This window comes from Tachysurus vachellii, chromosome 6 (genome assembly GCF_030014155.1).
Source record: "Tachysurus vachellii isolate PV-2020 chromosome 6, HZAU_Pvac_v1, whole genome shotgun sequence".
Taxonomy (NCBI): domain Eukaryota; kingdom Metazoa; phylum Chordata; class Actinopteri; order Siluriformes; family Bagridae; genus Tachysurus; species Tachysurus vachellii.
This window is the reverse complement of record NC_083465.1, coordinates 1402239-1419738: the sequence shown is the minus strand read 5'-3', so window position 1 is coordinate 1419738 and position 17500 is coordinate 1402239. Positions and strand designations below refer to the sequence as shown.

At 45.1% G+C, this 17500-nt stretch overlaps 2 protein-coding genes across 2 annotated transcripts in view; one reads left to right on the top strand and one right to left on the bottom strand.

The window, feature by feature from the left end:
* The window catches only part of brf1a (BRF1 RNA polymerase III transcription initiation factor subunit a), a 37934-nt gene that overhangs the window by 9074 nt on the left and 11360 nt on the right, over positions 1-17500 (bottom strand). Inside the window, exons 7-13 of the mRNA XM_060871673.1 lie at positions 13468-13617; positions 12161-12254; positions 11916-12042; positions 11594-11633; positions 11351-11443; positions 9831-10109; positions 1-47 (exon numbers count right to left, since the gene is read on the bottom strand). The exon at positions 1-47 is cut by the window's left edge and continues 15 nt beyond it. Of these exons, the coding sequence (XP_060727656.1) occupies positions 1-47; positions 9831-10109; positions 11351-11443; positions 11594-11633; positions 11916-12042; positions 12161-12254; positions 13468-13617 (830 nt within the window). The remainder of the gene's footprint in view (positions 48-9830; positions 10110-11350; positions 11444-11593; positions 11634-11915; positions 12043-12160; positions 12255-13467; positions 13618-17500) is intronic.
* Positions 14622-17500, top strand: part of btbd6a (BTB (POZ) domain containing 6a) — a 4005-nt gene continuing 1126 nt past the window's right edge. Inside the window, exons 1-4 of the mRNA XM_060871674.1 lie at positions 14622-15205; positions 15880-15970; positions 16522-16640; positions 17033-17500. The exon at positions 17033-17500 is cut by the window's right edge and continues 1126 nt beyond it. Of these exons, the coding sequence (XP_060727657.1) occupies positions 14790-15205; positions 15880-15970; positions 16522-16640; positions 17033-17500 (1094 nt within the window). The 5' untranslated portion in view covers positions 14622-14789. The remainder of the gene's footprint in view (positions 15206-15879; positions 15971-16521; positions 16641-17032) is intronic.

The following is a 17500-nucleotide window of genomic DNA, read 5'->3' as shown; positions in this document are numbered from 1 at the left end:
GTCGTCGATCCCACTCAGGTCCAGCTCACCGCCGTCCGCCGTCTGCTCTGTATATCAAAACACACATATTAACGCTTTAAACTCAAAAGACATGCGTGAATGACTCATCAGGGTCAGATAGATTGTGAATGAAAATGAATAAATAAATAAATAAATAAATAAATAAATAAATAAATAAATAAATAAAGGTAATAAAAAGATTCAAAATTTGAAGATGCAAATTTATCAGCATGTGTGACATTTGTAACAGGAATCACATCTTGTGCTAGCTGTAGCTAGGCGCTCCCGTGACGCCATGGCAACAAACAGTGAGGAAAATCTGCTCACATCCGGTGTTTAGTGATCTGGGTTGTGTTATGCAGAGTGTGTGTGTGTGTGTGTATTCAATGATAAAATAGTGACTCATACTGTATGCATAAACTCTGTGTGTGTGTGTGTGTGTGTGTGTGTGTGTGTGTGTGTGTGTGTGTGTGTGTGTGTGCGTGTGTTGATTATATGCAGGCTACCCATGCACACAGTTTCCTGCCCGAGGTCACTAGAATTGAGTGTAACCTCTGTGTGTGTGTGTGTGTGTGTGTGTGCGCGTGTGTGCGCCTGCCCGAGGGCTCCCACTACCTCCTCTACATCCCTCTTTCCTTCCTCACTTCCCCCCCTCCCTCCATCCCTCATCCCTCTTCCTCTAACCCCTCTTCCAAAAAAAGCCCAAGGCCTTCTGGCAACGTTTCACAAGACTTCCATGATGTACAGAACTTCCCCATACACACTTCCTGCACTCCTCATCGCTCTCTCAGTCTCTTCTCCTTGTTAGTGATGTAGAGAAGAGAGAAGGCTGAGAGACACAAAGGAACTCTGCTCTGATCCTCAGTCTCTGCTCCCAAATCTCTGTTAACTTTGTAAACAGTCTGCAGTGGAGCTGGAAAAGTTGCTGAAAGTAACTTAACAGGATGTTAAAAATGGTTCATTTTATTTATTTGTAACAGATTATTTTCTCTTTGATAAGGAATTTCTTTAGTCCCTCAGAGAAGGGGGTGTGGCCGGGGTGCCTGTGTCTCAGAGAAGGGGGTGTGGCTTAAATCCCTGTGACTCAGAGAAGGGGTGTGGCTTTAGTCCCTGTGACTCAGTAAAGGATGAGTGGCCTTAATGCCTGTTAATCAGAGAAGGGGGTGTGGCCTCAGTGCCTGTGACTCAGAGAAGGGGGTGTGGTTTAAGTCCCTTTGACTCAGAGAAGTGGGTGTGGCCTTTGTCCCTGTGACTCAGAGAAGGGGTGTGGCTTTAGTCCCTGTGACTCAGTAAAGGATGAGTGGCCTTAATGCCTGTTAATCAGAGAAGGAGGTGTGGCCTCAGTGCCTGTGACTCTGAGAAGGAGGTGTGGCCTCAGTGCATGTGAGCCAGAAAAGGGGTGTGGCCTCAGTGAAGGGGCGTGGCCTCAGTGTCTGTGATTCAGAGAGGGGGTGTGGCCTCAGTGCCTGTGACTCAGAGAAGGAGGTGTGGCCTCAGTGCCTGTGACTCAGAAAGGGGGTGTGGCCTAAGTGCCTGTGACTCCGAGAAGGGGGTGTGGCCTAAGTGCCCGTGACTCAGGGAAGGGGTGTGGTGTCAGTGAAGGGGGGTGGCCTCAGTGTCTGTGATTCAGAGAAGGGGGTGTGGCCTCAGTGTCTGAGACTCAGTGAAGGGGGCGTGGCCTCTGTGAAGGGGTGTGGCCTCCATGCCTGTGACTTATAAGGAGGTGTGGCCTTAGTCCCTGTGACTCACTACAGGACGAGTGGCCTCGGCACTTTTCAATCCTAATTATGGTCCTTGTGCCTTTAAGAAAGTTTCTTCTGTGTCTGTTGCTGCCAATAAAGGAGGCGTGGCTTCAGTTCACACCAGAGTCAATGAAGGAGTTGTAGCAGAGAAGAAGAGATACATAGACTTTATGGCTTTCCAAATGAAACTCTGCTGTATGCTTCTGTGATTGTGTGTGTGTGCGCTGTGATTGTGTGTGTGCTGTGTGTGCTTTGTGATGTGTGTGCGCTCTGTGATGTGTGTGTGTGTGCGCTCTGTGATGTGTGTGTGTGTGCGCTCTGTGATGTGTGTGTGTGTGCGCTCCGTGATGTGTGTGTGTGCACATGCTCTGTGATGTGTGTGTGCACGCTCTGTGATGTGTGTGTGTGCGCTCCGTGATGTGTGTGTGTGCACATGCTCTGTGATGTGTGTGTGTGCGCTCTGTGATGTGTGTGTGTGTGCGCTCCGTGATGTGTGTGTGTGCACATGCTCTGTGATGTGTGTGCACACGCTCTGTGATGTGTGTGTGTGTGCGCTCTGTGATGTGTGTGTGTGCGCTCCGTGATGTGTGTGTGTGCACATGCTCTGTGATATGTGTGTGTGCACACGCTCTGTGATATGTGTGTGTGCACACGCTCTGTGATGTGTGTGTGTGCACACGCTCTGTGATGTGTGTGTGTGCACATGCTCTGTGATGTGTGTGTGTGCGCTCTGTGATGTGTGTGTGTGTGCGCTCTGTGATGTGTGTGTGTGTGCACACGCTCTGTGATGTGTGTGTGTGCGCTCTGTGATGTGTGTGTGTGCGCTCTGTGATGTGTGTGTGTGCGCTCTGTGATGTGTGTGTGTGCGCTCTGTGATGTGTGTGTGTGCGCTCTGTGATGTGTGTGTGTGCGCTCTGTGATGTGTGTGTGTGCGCTCTGTGATGTGTGTGTGTGTGCGCTCCGTGATGTGTGTGTGTGCACACGCTCCGTGATGTGTGTGTGTGCACACGCTCTGTGATGTGTGTGTGTGCACACGCTCTGTGATGTGTGTGTGTGCACACGCTCTGTGATGTGTGTGTGTGCGCTCTGTGATGTGTGTGTGTGCGCTCTGTGATGTGTGTGTGTGCGCTCTGTGATGTGTGTGTGTGCGCTCTGTGATGTGTGTGTGTGCGCTCTGTGATGTGTGTGTGTGCGCTCTGTGATGTGTGTGTGTGCACACGCTCTGTGATGTGAAGGTAGGTTTGATGTCTGAACTCTGATGTGGTCAGAGATAATCAAACTGTACAGATTAGTTACTGCACTTACACATAAGAGTTGAAATGAAACAGAGAAACCACAACTGAAGGAACAAACCCCAGGTGCTGAGAGAGAGAGAGAGAGAGAGAGAGAGAGAGAGAGAGAGAGAGAGAGAGATGAACACTGTAATCATGGCCCACCTGGCCTGACTTCAGAATGAACAAAGGAGGGAGAAAAGAAAGAAGAGAAGAAAGAGCTCAAGTAATACATGTAACAAATTAGAGAGGACAAGAGGAGACAGCACACACCTGTCAGGCCTGGTTCTCATTCTGACAGGAATAAAACTCTCTCTCTCTCTCTCTCTCTCTCTCTATACCTCTCTCTCTCTCTCTCTCTCTCTCTCTCTCTCTCTCCCTCTCTCTCCCTCTCTCTCTCTCCCTCTCCCTCTGTCTCTGTCTCTGATTCTCTCTCTCCCCATTTCTCTCTCTCTCTCTCTCTCTATACCCCTCGCTCTCTCTCTCTCCCTCTTGCTCTGTCTCTGCTTCTCTCTCTCTCTCTCTACCCCCCGCTCTCTCTCTCTCTCCCTCTCTCTCTATATCTCTCTCTCCCTCCACCCCTCTCTGTCTCTCTCTATATCTCTCCCGCTCTCTCCCCATCTCCCCCCTCCCCCTCTCTCGATACCATTCTACTGTTACATGATTGCACTTTACAATTTTTTTGTCTAATGTGTGTTTGTGCTTAAGCCCAACTTTATCCATTCACTCATTCATCTTCTACCACTTATCCGAACTACCTCGGGTCACGGGGAGCCTGTGCCCATCTCAAGCGTCATCGGGCATCAAGGCAGGATACACCCTGGACGGAGTGCCAACCCATCACAGGGCACACACACACACACACTCATTCACTCACACAATCACACACTACGGACAATTTTCCAGAGATGCCAATCAACCTACCATGCATGTCTTTGGACCGGGGGAGGAAACCGGAGTACCCGGAGGAAACCCCCGAGGCACGGGGAGAACATGCAAACTCCACACACACAAGGTGGAGGTGGGAATCAAACCCCCAACCCTGGAGGTGTGAGGCGAACGTGCTAACCACTAAGACACCGTGACCCCCCCAACTTTATCCAATAAATCTAAAATTCAAACTAAACCTGTTTACAAATGTATTATTACTTTATTATTTACAGTAAACTGATTATTTTCTACACAGATTATTATCTACATTTGCACCAGTGTGCACTTAAAGCAGGACGTTTACTTTTTCAGCTATTTCATTTAGGATAAGCGTAAACACACAACTGTTTTGTAAGAGTTTGTGCTTTTCTTTTCACAAAGATGAGATATTAGTATGTACTTAATAAATATATAATTACCATAGAAATAAAACCAAAAACATGACAGTAAGCATCTCCTCCTGCAGCACAGTACAAACAGCAGGTGATAAACAATGAGCTGGATTCATTTTAGTGCAAAATGTGTTTATTTACTGCGTTTATTTCCCATAAGTGTGCGATTTAATCTAGAGCTGCAAAAGAAAGAATCTGCAAAATTTGAACCAGACAATGTGTTGACCTTAACACGGGGTTTAAAATAAACACACACACACACACACACACACACACACACAGAGTTTAAGATACACACACACACATTTATTTCACATATGAAATAAGCAGAGGTGCCGATTAACAGCCGACTCCATCTGACCCCTGCAACCTCCTGTGGGAAACCCCACACACCCACACACACCCACACACACCCACACCTGCTCCTACCCTCTTCATTGCCCCAAGCAACGAAAGAAGGAGCAAGAGAAAGGCAAGTCCAGGGGGACGAATAGGCAAGTGTTTCCACAATATGCTGCACATCTACAGTGCTTAGTCAGGAGGGGGAAGAAGAGCATCTTGCTGTAAAACACACACACACACACACACACACACACACACACACACACACACACACACACACACGAGTATATGTATACTGTATATAAAAAGTCTGTACCACTTAAACAAGGCACAGAGACAAAGTGTTATTTAATCAACGCTTAAATGGGTTGATTAATTTAATAGTAATATTATAAAATATCTGATTCCTCTCTCTCTCCCTCTCTCTCTCTCTGTCTCTCTCTCTCTCTCACACACACACACACACACACACACACTCCAGAGTTCAGGGTTCACTTCATCCCAGCATGACCACACCCTGCTTTGTCTCTTGTCCTCTTTAAAGTCAAACAGCTGCTCAGTTGGAATGCAGAAAGCCTGGAGACTCCTTTGTGTATGGGGTGTGTGTGTGTGCGCATATGTGTGTGTGTGCATATGTGTGTGTGTGTGTGTGTGTGCATGTGTGTGTGTGCGTGTGTGTGTGTGTGTGTGCATGTGTGTGTGTGTGCATATGTGTGTGTGTGTGCATGTGTGTGTATGTGTGTGTGCATATGTGTGTGTGTGCATATGTGTGTGTGTGCATATGTGTGTGTGTGTGTGTGTGTGCATATGTGTGTGTGTGTGCATATGTGTGTGTGTGCATATGTGTGTGTGTGTGTGTGTGTGTGTGTGTGTGCGCACATGCATGAAATTCTAGCAGTGTGTTGTGTAATGTGATGTAATTCCTTCAGAAGGCGGACAACTCAAACAATGAACAGGAGCAGCAGTGTGTGTGTGTGTGTGTGTGTGTGTGTGTGTGTGTGTGTGTGTGTGTATGTGTGTGTATGTGTGTGTGGACAGATGGTCACACTTTCCTGTTTGCTCTCACATCACTCTTTGATCAGCAACAAGAGGCAACGAGATGATGGCATTTCTATCTCTCTATAATTCTTTCCCTCTGTTTTCTACATTCTTTCTTACTTCTTGCTTTCTCTCATCGTTTCTCTCTATTCTTTATTCTATATCCCGGTCATTCTCTTTCCCTCACTTATCTTTCTTTTTCATTCTGCTTTTCTCTATCTTTTCTTCTTTATTACATTTACTGGCTTTTACATTATGGTTCCCTCTTTTTTATGCTCTCTCACTCTCTCTCTCTTTCTGTCTCTCTCTCTCATTCTCTGTTTCTCTCTCTCTCTCTCTCCCTCTCTCTCTCCCTCTAAGTGCTCTCTATTCTCTCTATATTCTCTCTCTCTCTCTCTCTCTCTGACATTTTCTCTCACTCCGACTTTCTTTTTCACTGGGTTTCTTGGCCCTTTTCATTCTATGATTCCTAGTGACTGTTTCTTTTCTTTCTTTCTTCCATTCCTTCTCTCCCTCTGCTTTGATCACTCTCTCCTCTCTTACCATCACCCCCTCACCCCCTCACAATCCCACCAGACCCACCACCCGATTAAATTGGCTTCTGATCTAAAATATTTTTTGAGTCAGCCATTCAGATGTGTGTAGCAGGGCTAGCACAGTGTGTGTGTGTGTGTGTGTGTGTGTGTGTGTGTGTGTGAGACATGACCCCCTTATGCTCCAAATAAATCTCTGTCCAGCTGTCAGAGGGACAGTCGGACAGACAGAGGGATGGAAAGGAGGAGGAACAGTCACATAGAAACAGGTAGAAACAATTAGAGAGAGAAAGAAAGAAAGAGAGAGAGAGAGAGAGAGAGAGAGAGAGAGAGAGAGAGAGAGAGATAGGGGGAGGGACAGTGGATGACATTCATTGTGGGTATTGATTGTCAGTCAGAGTTGTGAGCAGATGTTTGTGCTTCATGTTTAAAAGGCCAGATGGGCAGTTACCCTGTGTGTGTGTGTGTGTGTGTGTGTGTGTGTGTGTGTGTGTGTGTGTGTGTGTGTGTGTGTGTGTGTGTGTGTAACTGACATGCAGTCTGTCACACTGATTATTACTAAAATCCTAAAATCCTCTCTTTTCTGTTAAGACTAATATTTATTACTGAAGAGGTTTAGTTCATTTGATACGCAGCGTCTGTTCCATCACTGAAAAGCGATTAGATTAGACTTGATTAGATCAAAATTGGTCAGATCTAGCTGTTAGCCCCAAGCTAACAGGTAGCCTTAACTCGTCTCCTCAGCTTGTAGTTCCAACTCGTAAAGGCAGGAAAGTTTCCTCACCCTTTAGAGTTTAGAGCGTGTCGTCACACGATGAGAAACACGGCAGCTCGCAAAACGTCACCACAGCTTTCAGAAAATAAACACATGTACAAACCTGGTCGCAGATGTTGGGGGGCTCGTACTTAAAAGTACAGACTTCTTACTTACAGGCTTTAATCAGCAAGTTGGCATAAAAATAACGTACAATTAAATCTTTAAAAGAAAATTGTGAGTGCGAATGTGTGTGTGTGTGTGTGAGTGTGTGTGTGTGTGTGTGTGTGTGTGTGTGTGTGTGTGTGTCTGTAGATGACCAAAATATGAAAGTGACCCAAAAAATATCCCTGAAGGTCACACCCTCGTGACGCTTTATCCAATCTCAGTCCAAGCACACACACACACACACACACACACCTAACTAAGTCCATAGAAATGGATTAGCTTTAAAAAAAAAAAAAAGATCTCAAGAGACAGTCGGCTTTAGGACCAGACAAAAATACTGACTAAGAGCTCTAAAAAGAAATAACACACACACACACATACACTCACTCACTCACTCACACTCTCTCTCTCACACACACACACACACACACACATACATACATACACACATACATACACACACACACACACATACACTCACTCACACTCTCTCTCACACGCACACTCACATACACACACACACACACACTCACTCACACTCTCTCTCTCTCTCACACACACACACACACACACACACACACACACACACACACACACACACACACACACACACACACACACACAGTGACGATGCCTTCTGCCCTCCTCCCTTCTATAAATTCCTTCTCTCCATTTCCATTTTAAAGGCTGAAAGCTTCAATAATCTATTTCAGTCTTTGCACCAGACGCATGCCCGTGTTCACAGAAGCCTAAAGAACAGGTTTCTGTCATCCTTCTCTGTCTCACATGTGGGCGTGTTCCTTTAACGGGAACAAAACACACATCACAATATTTACAACACACGATATTGTGGACGCTTGAGGAAACCCCTGAGTGTTGGTGTGTGTTCAGTCAGACTGCACTGAGGCAGCATCTGTAAGAGATAAAGTCTGTCTGGGTCCTAAACCTGTTCCATGGCGTCCTTCACCGCCTGAACAATCCCATCATTCTTTTCAGCAAAGAGAACGTACAGCTCCTTTACGCTGGGCCACAAATGGCTCTTATTCAGACGGACTTCAGCTTCATTTTGATAAAGTCATTCCGAGCTAAACGGATTAACTCCAAATACATTTAAATAATAAATTCTGATGATAAATACGCATCAAAATGCTGTAATATTTTTAATCTCTGCAGCTATTAAGACTCCACCGGAGGCTCAGAGACACGTCTCGAGGACTGAAACATCTGCTTGGGTTTTTTTTTTTTTAACGGAGCGCTTTCTGATTTTCCGCTCTGCCCCGGCTGACGGATTGATGGACGATCGTTGCGGTTCTAATCGGACTGAAAGCACGCAGCAGTCCACCATTTAACAAGAGTAATGAGTTTTCTGTGGGCTGCCTTAGCCTACGCTAGGACACACACTCACTCACACACACACACACACACACACACACACACGTGCGTGCAAGGTGGGTAGATGAAAGAGAAGGCACTAATGACAGCATACTGCGTGCACTCACTGCTTCAAAGAGCACAGGGGTTAATGAAAGACACTGCAGACCGAGCAGCCAATCCAAAGTCCTGATAACTGTCATGCCCGTCCAATCAGAACACCGGCTCCGCCTCCACAGCCACTGACAGGAGTAGCCGCCGGCTCGGACGTGCTAATCTGTGAGGTTTACGCTAACCCAAAAATTGTCTATTTGACATAAAGATACATTATTATTTGGTTTATAAATAAATGATCAGTCCTGATTTTAATAACTAGATTAAACTAGATTATTCCACACGAACAACACAGAGTGCAAGTTTCTCAAAAAAGGTGAAATCCGATGCTAATTCTAACTACAGCATGAGATTAATTTCTATTATTACTATTTAATCACCATATCTGAGGGAAATGGTGCTAATCCCGACACCTCTGTCTGGGTTTCTCCATTGCTGAGCCTTTCTGTTGTCAGTATATCTAACACCTAGCTAATTTGCAGTCTTTGATTGTTAGCTAGTTTATAATTAAAACATTTTTATATGGACCAGAATATGAGCACTCACTCACTCACTCACTCACTCACTCACTCACTCACTCACTCACTCACTCACTCACTCACTCACTCACTCACTCACTCACTCACTCACTCACTCACTCACTCACTCACTCACTCACTCACTCACTCTCTACCGCTTATCTGAACTACCTCGGGTCACGGGGAGCCTGTGCCTATCTCAGGCGTCATCGGGCATCGAGGCAGGATACACCCTGGACGGAGTGCCCACCTATCGCAGGGCACACACACACACACACACTCTCATTCACTCACACACTACGGACAATTTTCCAGAGATGCCAATCAACCTACCATGCATGTCTTTGGACCGGGGGAGGAAACCGGAGTACCCGGAGGAAACCCCCGAGGCACGGGGAGAACATGCAAACTCCACACACACAAGGTGGAGGTGGGAATCGAACCCCCAACCCTGGAGGTGTGAGGCGAACGTGCTAACCACTAAGCTACCGTGACCCCCAGAATATGACCTCCCAGCTACATTAGATTAAATGAATTATTGGCTGGTTTTGAATTTTGCTACATTTCTGTAATATGGACAAGAGATGTGTGGACAATAACAAGATAGCCGAAATATAGTGGAGTGTGAAGTGTGAGCTCTGAGACGTGGCTCCTCACCGTTCTCCTTCTCCTCTCCAACACACTTCTGGATGGAGTCGGACAAGCCGAGGCTGGCGGCGGTGGGCAGCGACCCGAGCAGAGCCTCCAGAGACGGGCGCTTGGGTGGAGAGTCTCGCTCTTCCTCCGTTGTGTCCCGTCTCTCCTCTTTGCTCTCCTCTCCGTCGCTGGCGCGAGGCAGATCGGTGTTCAGGTGAGACGCCGCTGCACGCAGATCTTCATCCTCTGCTTCATCATCAAGATCACACACGCCAGACGATGTGTGAGAAATGATGTCATCTGGAAAAAGGAATAAGCAGTGGGGTGCATTATATGTTGAGCAAATAATCTGGGAGGGGAATAATCTGGCTTGGGTATGTGGGCTAATGGATGTGGAAAAGGGCAGAGCAGCATTTTGGAGAAGATGCAGTACGACAGAGATGAAGGTGATGTGATGTGGATGGGAACCAACTAAACTTGTTAAAAATGGGGAGAAAAATACAGACATCTTGAGTGAATTGTGAACTTCACTCACTCATTCACTCATTCATCTTCTACCGCTTATCCGAACTACCTCGGGTCACGGGGAGCCTGTGTCTATCTCAGGCGTCATCGGGCATCAAGGCAGGATACACCCTGGACGGAGTGCCAACCCATCACAGTGCACACACACACACACACACACACACACACACACACACACTCTCATTCACTCACACAATCACACACTACGGACAATTTTCCAGAGATGCCAATCAACCTACCATGCATGTCTTTGGACCGGGGGAGGAAACTGGAGTACCCGGAGGAAACCCCCGAGGCACGGGGAGAACATGCAAACTCCACACATACAAGGTGGAGGCGGGAATCGAACCCCCAACCCTGGAGGTGTGAGGCGAACGTGCTAACCACTAAGCCACCGTGCCCCCGAATTGTGAACTTTTGCTTTAAAAATATTTTTCCCCAAAAAAGAGAGGAGGGAAAAAATGTCTCTTATAATGAAACGCAGCATCATTAACCTTCTCCTTTTAATTAGTTTATTGGTAATCAGCAGAGCAGATCATCAGAGAATGAAACGGAGCGTCGGTGTCATCACTGACATTTGCTCCGTTCAGCCGTGCCGTTGTGTATTGTTACTGTGAGTGATTGAGTACGTCGTTACGGCTCAGTTAACGAGCTTAACGATGGGGGATTTTTTAATTAAACCAGGAATCCTGCTTTATTTGGCCTTTTATTCAAAGCTCCGCTGTGTGGAGAGTCGATCATTACCAACAACACTGTCACACATCCACACACACACACACAGAGTAATTAGCCCTCTCCAGCTATCACTGTCAAACATGAGGATGGCCATCGCAGCTCTCTTTAACGAAGTGTTAATTGGGCCGAGATTGAGCGGGTGTAGACAGAAACACGTGAAAGTGAACAGCGGAGTGAGGACAAATGTTTCTGTACAGCAGAGCAAGACAAAAAAATGCTTTCACAAGCGACGTCAATTAAATAAGGTGAGAGACTGTGAATGAGCTTGTGTGTGTGTGTACCGTTTTCCGCATAAGCCGCATATATCCCTTTGGATTTTGGTCGATTGCTCTCCAGTTCATTTTCAATCTCGTCCTGATAGCCACAGATTTCACCTTGAAGCGCACACACACACACACACACACACACACACACACACACACACACACACACACACACACACACACACACACACACTAAGCTGAGCATTCTTATTGTAAAAAAAAAAAACACACGCATCCTTTTTCCCAAATGCTTTACGTTACCCTGAACGTCATCGATCTTCTTAGCCAGTTCCTCCTCGATCTGCAGGAAAACAAAAACACACACTTCTGTCTCAGCTCCATAACACTTCTCTAACGCACTGTATATTCATTCATAACATGCCTGAAAGAAATAATCCAGTCTTTGTGTTCACTTTATCTCTGACTGAACTATTCATACTGATAGCTTAAAGTACTACACTGGAACATAACAGCCAACAAACAGCCTCTAATATCACTTTATTACGTGATGATGTGTTAATATTTACTGTGTATTAGATGAAGATGATGATGATATAAACTCAGATCTCATGGTCTGACTGACCTTCTGCAGACGAAGCTTCCTTTGTCCGTCTTTAAACGAGGGAGGGTCACATTCCTGATCCAGATCCACCTTCAAGAACTCGTCAATGGTCAGCTCGCTGGTGGGCGTGTCCTCAAACTCGCTCAACCTGTCAATCACAGCACAAAGAGGCGTGTCAGGAAAGACGCGGTCGTTCTTAGCTATCAATAGCTGAAATGGCATGTGATGTCAGGTGACAGGTTAGTGTACGTGTTTGATGACCTGACCTCTTCCTCAGCGTGGCCTCACACACTTTAACAACACCGATCACGTCTTTGATGGTGCGATGGAACTCGTGCATACGGGCAGCCACCAGCAGAGCTGCAAACAATAACAATATTTTTTTTTAAATTAAAAAACAAACAAACAAACAAACAAAAAAAAAAAAAAAACACCTTACTGCTGAGAGACGTATTAAAAACACGCTTACTTTTTTTTTATAGAGAACATGAAAACTACATATAATGCAATATAATGCAAAACATAATGAAGAGATGATCATTATCATTACATAAGTGAAATAAATACATAATAATAAATTATATCAACTTCTATCCTGTTTAGTGATGAGTAACATACAGTAAATGAACAACCAGTCAGTTAATCACACACCTCTAAAATGACTGAGAAAGAGAGGTGACTTAACATTTACATTAAGTCACTACTATAAAGATTAGGACAGAAGCCCCATCATATCTCTCTCTCTCTCTCTCTCTCGTCCTCTTTTCTTAAGTCTCACACCATCATTTGAACTCTCCTAAACCGGCTCTTCCCATCGCCGAGTGCGGCTCATGAAACATTAACACGTCGCATGAATTATTCAGACTGAAATCCAGGACAGAGAGTGATGACAGGGGAGAGAGATCAAAAAACGAAAAACTGACAGAAAAGGAGGGGAACGTTATAGCTCAGAGAGATACGTGTGAGAGATGAGAAAATGTGCGGAAATTCCAACAGAACTAGCAGCTTTACTCGCGTGAGAACAAAAAAAATGGCACAGAAACAAAACAGTATGTGACGAATGAAGCATTGTAGTGACAAATATAACGTTTAAAAATAATAATATAAATGTAATCATTAATATTCCGTCAGTTTGGGACATTTTTAAAAGGTAACTCCAGGAGTTTACACAGTTGACACAATTAACCAATCACAATGTTTCCAGGCTCCAGACTTGCTCTGATTGGCTGCTAGCTTGTACAGACGGCTATCCGCTTGGAAAGCAGCAACAAATGAACTCTCAACAAAGCTGAATGTTAATAGAACTTTTTTTTTTTTTTTTACAGTGAACTGTTCCTTTGAACGGAAATCAGCGTTAAACAGTAGGAGGCGTGGCCTCAGTTTCAGATAGTAAAATAATAATATGTGAATCCTTCACACATCAGTGTTTATCGTGTATGAAGCTGTGATTAAACACACCGTCCTTATGTATGCAGTGTGTGCATGTGCATGTGAGCAGGCGTTCACACTCTTCGCTACCTGACGTCCGTAAAAAAAGGTCAGCGTCAATAGGTCAAGGGGTTGCCATGGTTACCTGCTCCACAGAGCCCCGAAGGCCTTCGTCCTGTGTGCATCCAGTCCCTCTTCATCCTCTGCACGAGTCTCAGCGCTGTCATGGACACCTCGTGGCTTTTCTCACCGAATTCCAACATTTGGGCGAAGCGAGGGATGTACAGACACGGATCTGCAAACAAACAAACATACGGTATAGGATTTGGTCTTAGGGTCATTCTGTCAGTCTAAATCATGCATGGTCTATGGCTTTCAAAGGTCAGAGAAACAGAAAAGGGCAAATGGGCTTTTGATTGATCTATAAAAAAAAATATGCAAATCTTCTAAACATATAATTACATTCATAATGTAATATGTGAACGGGAAGATTGTAAAGTATCATACAAGGACACCTTGAAATAAAACCTTGATGTCACTAATGCACAAGACTTTTTCACATCACATTGTATTCTATTGTATTTTATTTGGTCAAAACAGATTCTACTCTTATTAAACTGTCTTCTGTTGCAGTGTTTGTATTATGATGTACGTTACCTTGTCCCACAAGGAGACAAACACACACACACACACACACACATTTATTCCCTTAGCATTATGTTACATCACTTGTCACATGACCATGATTTTATGACAGTGAACCGTGAACAGAGTCGAAGGTAATGAGCAGACGTTTGAAGTCCCGTAAAGCAGAACCAAAGGAAATAAGGAAAAGAACTTTATGCATTCAACGCAAGTCTGAAAAAACTAAAAAATAAAAAATCCAGGTTTGCCCCATATATTGGCCTATATAGATGTCAGGGAAGCAGCAGAACTGACCTATTTTATTATTATTTTAACTTGGTAATAGTTACTGATACTATTTACTGCAGCAATGCAATAACAATCATTTAATTGATTGATTCGGTGTTAATGGGATCCTTTAATGATGAAAACTCTTTCAGACTGAATCCCATGTACATGTCAATAAATCATGATGAAAGGATCACAACACACTAGTTATCACTGAGGTAACTCAATACATTTAGCTTTCATGTCGTTCTCTCGAAAGGTTTAACACGAAAATGTTTTCAATATAAAATCATTATTACTGTTCATTAGAATAAACTATGCAAAATTAGGCAAAGATCACCGCGTCACGTGATTGGTTCAGGTGGGACAGGGGGCGGGGCTTGTTGGAGCACTAATATCAGTCGCAGCTCCGGAGCTCCGCATTCGGGAGCTTTAACCTTTCAGTTCGTTTATTAATAATAACAACGGACGCGTTTAACTTTTTAATCTAAACGACTTTATAAGGGGTTTTATTTATGTGTCCGTTTTGAAAGGATTTGTCCCGAAAACGATGCGATGAGAAATAAGGCGTTGTTGAGCGGGTCGGTGCGGCTGGACGCGGCGGACGGAGAGTGGAGCAGAGCGCGGGGTTTAACGCTCAGGACCGAGGAGTCATGCGCACATCACGGCCGCGTCATGAAGGGACTCACGTTCTTTCTGCTTCTACCGGCGGCGCTCAAAAAGTCCAAGAAAACTGTAAAGGGCTCCGGCAGAGCGCCGACCTGCCTGACCGCCGGTACCGCGTCCCTCAGGAAGATCAAGCCGGCTGAGGAAGTGCAGGAGGAGGTCACCAGGGAGACCGGCACCGCCGCACTGACTCTGACCGAGCAGCAGAGCCGTAACCCGGGGGAGCAGAGCAACAACACTGCGCTGAGCAGCGCCGAGGACACACACACACACCCGGGACACACACACACCAACCTCAGAGACAGGTACAGACAAATCTCTCATCTTCATTCACTCATATCACATGACAGGCTGAATGACTTTCATAATGTTCTCCTAAACACAGGTGTTAAATGTCTGAACCAGGTATTAACACTGTACTAAAGGTCAATAATAATAATAATCATCATCATATTTATGTACAGCTCCCAGTTCATCCCATCACTCCCAGTAATCCCCTGTGGGAATGACGCAATAATGTAGAGACACTTCAAATCCTATAAGTGTTGTGTTTATATTTCTACATCTTTAGCTCTGATCATCACTGTACTGTTGTAACAACACACATTGTGAGACCAGTACAGGATTATACAGTCTTTATACCAGTCGGTCTGATATTATACAAGTTACTATTAATAAATATTAGGTCTAAATGTGTAATTAATAATTCAGTGATCAACTGCAGTAGTCGTCTTCATATGCATCAACATTCTAATCATTATTACTAATATTCATGACCATAACGTTCTATTAAAATGATTATTATATTTATATTTGTTTATTGGTTGCATCTCTATTATCTATTGGTGATTTTAATTGTTCGTTTTAATGCTATTTATTTTTTTTAGCATTTTTTGGTAGTTAACGTTGCCATTTTTAACGCTCGTTATCTTTATAATATTATTATATAATAGTAGTATTATGATCTTGCTCCGTTCAGGAACGCAGCGATGTTCAATAACGAACACATGGCAGATGTGCACTTCGTTGTCGGCTCACCCGGTGCAACACAGAAGGTTCCAGCACATAAGGTTAGTGTAAAGAGCTTAAGGCACCTTTAGGTTTCATTCAGATTTTGTCGGTCAGTGGAAACGGGTCACGTGGGGCAGAAATGGACCCCACGTTAGACTTAGTTAGCTGCTGATGTCATTTGATACAGAACAGTGAGACATTTGGTGCTTCCTCTCCAAGTCGACTACCAGTAGTACGCACTCAGGTAACCCTGAAGCTACACTGAACTGTAAACAAAGAAACAAGATGGTGATTCATTTCTTCAGCATCAAAGTCTCTCTAACTGTATATTTGTCTCCTCTCTGTGGTCCTTTTGGGTGTGGACCAAAACAACCAGGTCACGCTTTGATTGCAATAAAAACAATTCATCCCTGATTTGACTCAATTGCAGGAAGTCTGCAGCTCCACCCTTTGGCCACGTGCGCCTCAGTAAACGTTTCTGCACTGTGAAACCAAATCGGACAGAATATGAAAACAAAAATGCAGCGTTTTTATAAAATCAGACGTTTCCTCAGTAGGCGAGAGTTTCGTTCACTTTGTTCATTCATTCTTTCTTTCTTCTTCTATTCAGTACGTCCTAGCTGTTGGGAGCTCTGTCTTCAGCGCCATGTTCTATGGCGACCTTGCCGAGGGAGACCACGAGATCCAGATTCCAGATGTGGAACCGGCTGCTTTTTTAATCCTGCTCAAGTAAGACTCCCTAATCACCGCCGGTTTAAAAATAACAGCGTTACCATGCCGTCCAGCCAGCAATTGAGGCTGGAGCACTAATGCCTCAGCGGATCTGCCCTCTTATTTCTCTGCTATTATACATGACTGATGTGTGATTCGCCTTGAAATGGTTAGGAAAGATGACTTAGAGCAGCAAGAATGAAGCTCAGGACAAGATGATCACTTTTCTATCTGGAGGAAACACATCAGCTTTGGTCATTATAAAGCCCGTCCTTTAACGCACTATAAAACTTTTGCTGCGATAAAAGCTGAACCAGGGATTGTGGCTTTCATCAGACGACTCTGAAACGCTGCAGTGGGCCGGTCCCTGTCTTTTAACTCCGTCTTCTTCCTTTCCGTTGTCCTTCTAGGTACCTGTACAGCGATGAGATCGAGCTGGAGGCAGAGACGGTCGTGGGGACGCTCTACGCAGCCAAGAAGTACCTCGTGTCGGCACTGGTTAGCGCTTGCGTAAGCTTCCTGGATTCGAGGCTGGAGGCGAGTAACGCTTTTGCACTGCTTTCTCACAGTCGTGCGCTAGACGAGTCAGAGTTGGCGCAGAGCTGTTGGCGGGTCATCGACGCCCAGGCCGAGCTCGCGCTAAGATCCGAAGGCTTCCTTCAGCTCGACACGGGGACACTAGAGAGCGTCCTGCGACGTGACTCCTTAAACGCTAAAGAATCTGCCGTGTTGCAGGCGGCACTGACGTGGGCCGAGGCAGAGTGTCAGCGGCATGGCATGTGCCCCACAGCCGCGAACAAGCGAGCCGTACTTGGCGAGGCGCTTCACCTTTTACGTCTGCCTGCCATGACACTAGCAGAGTTTGCTAACGGTGTGGC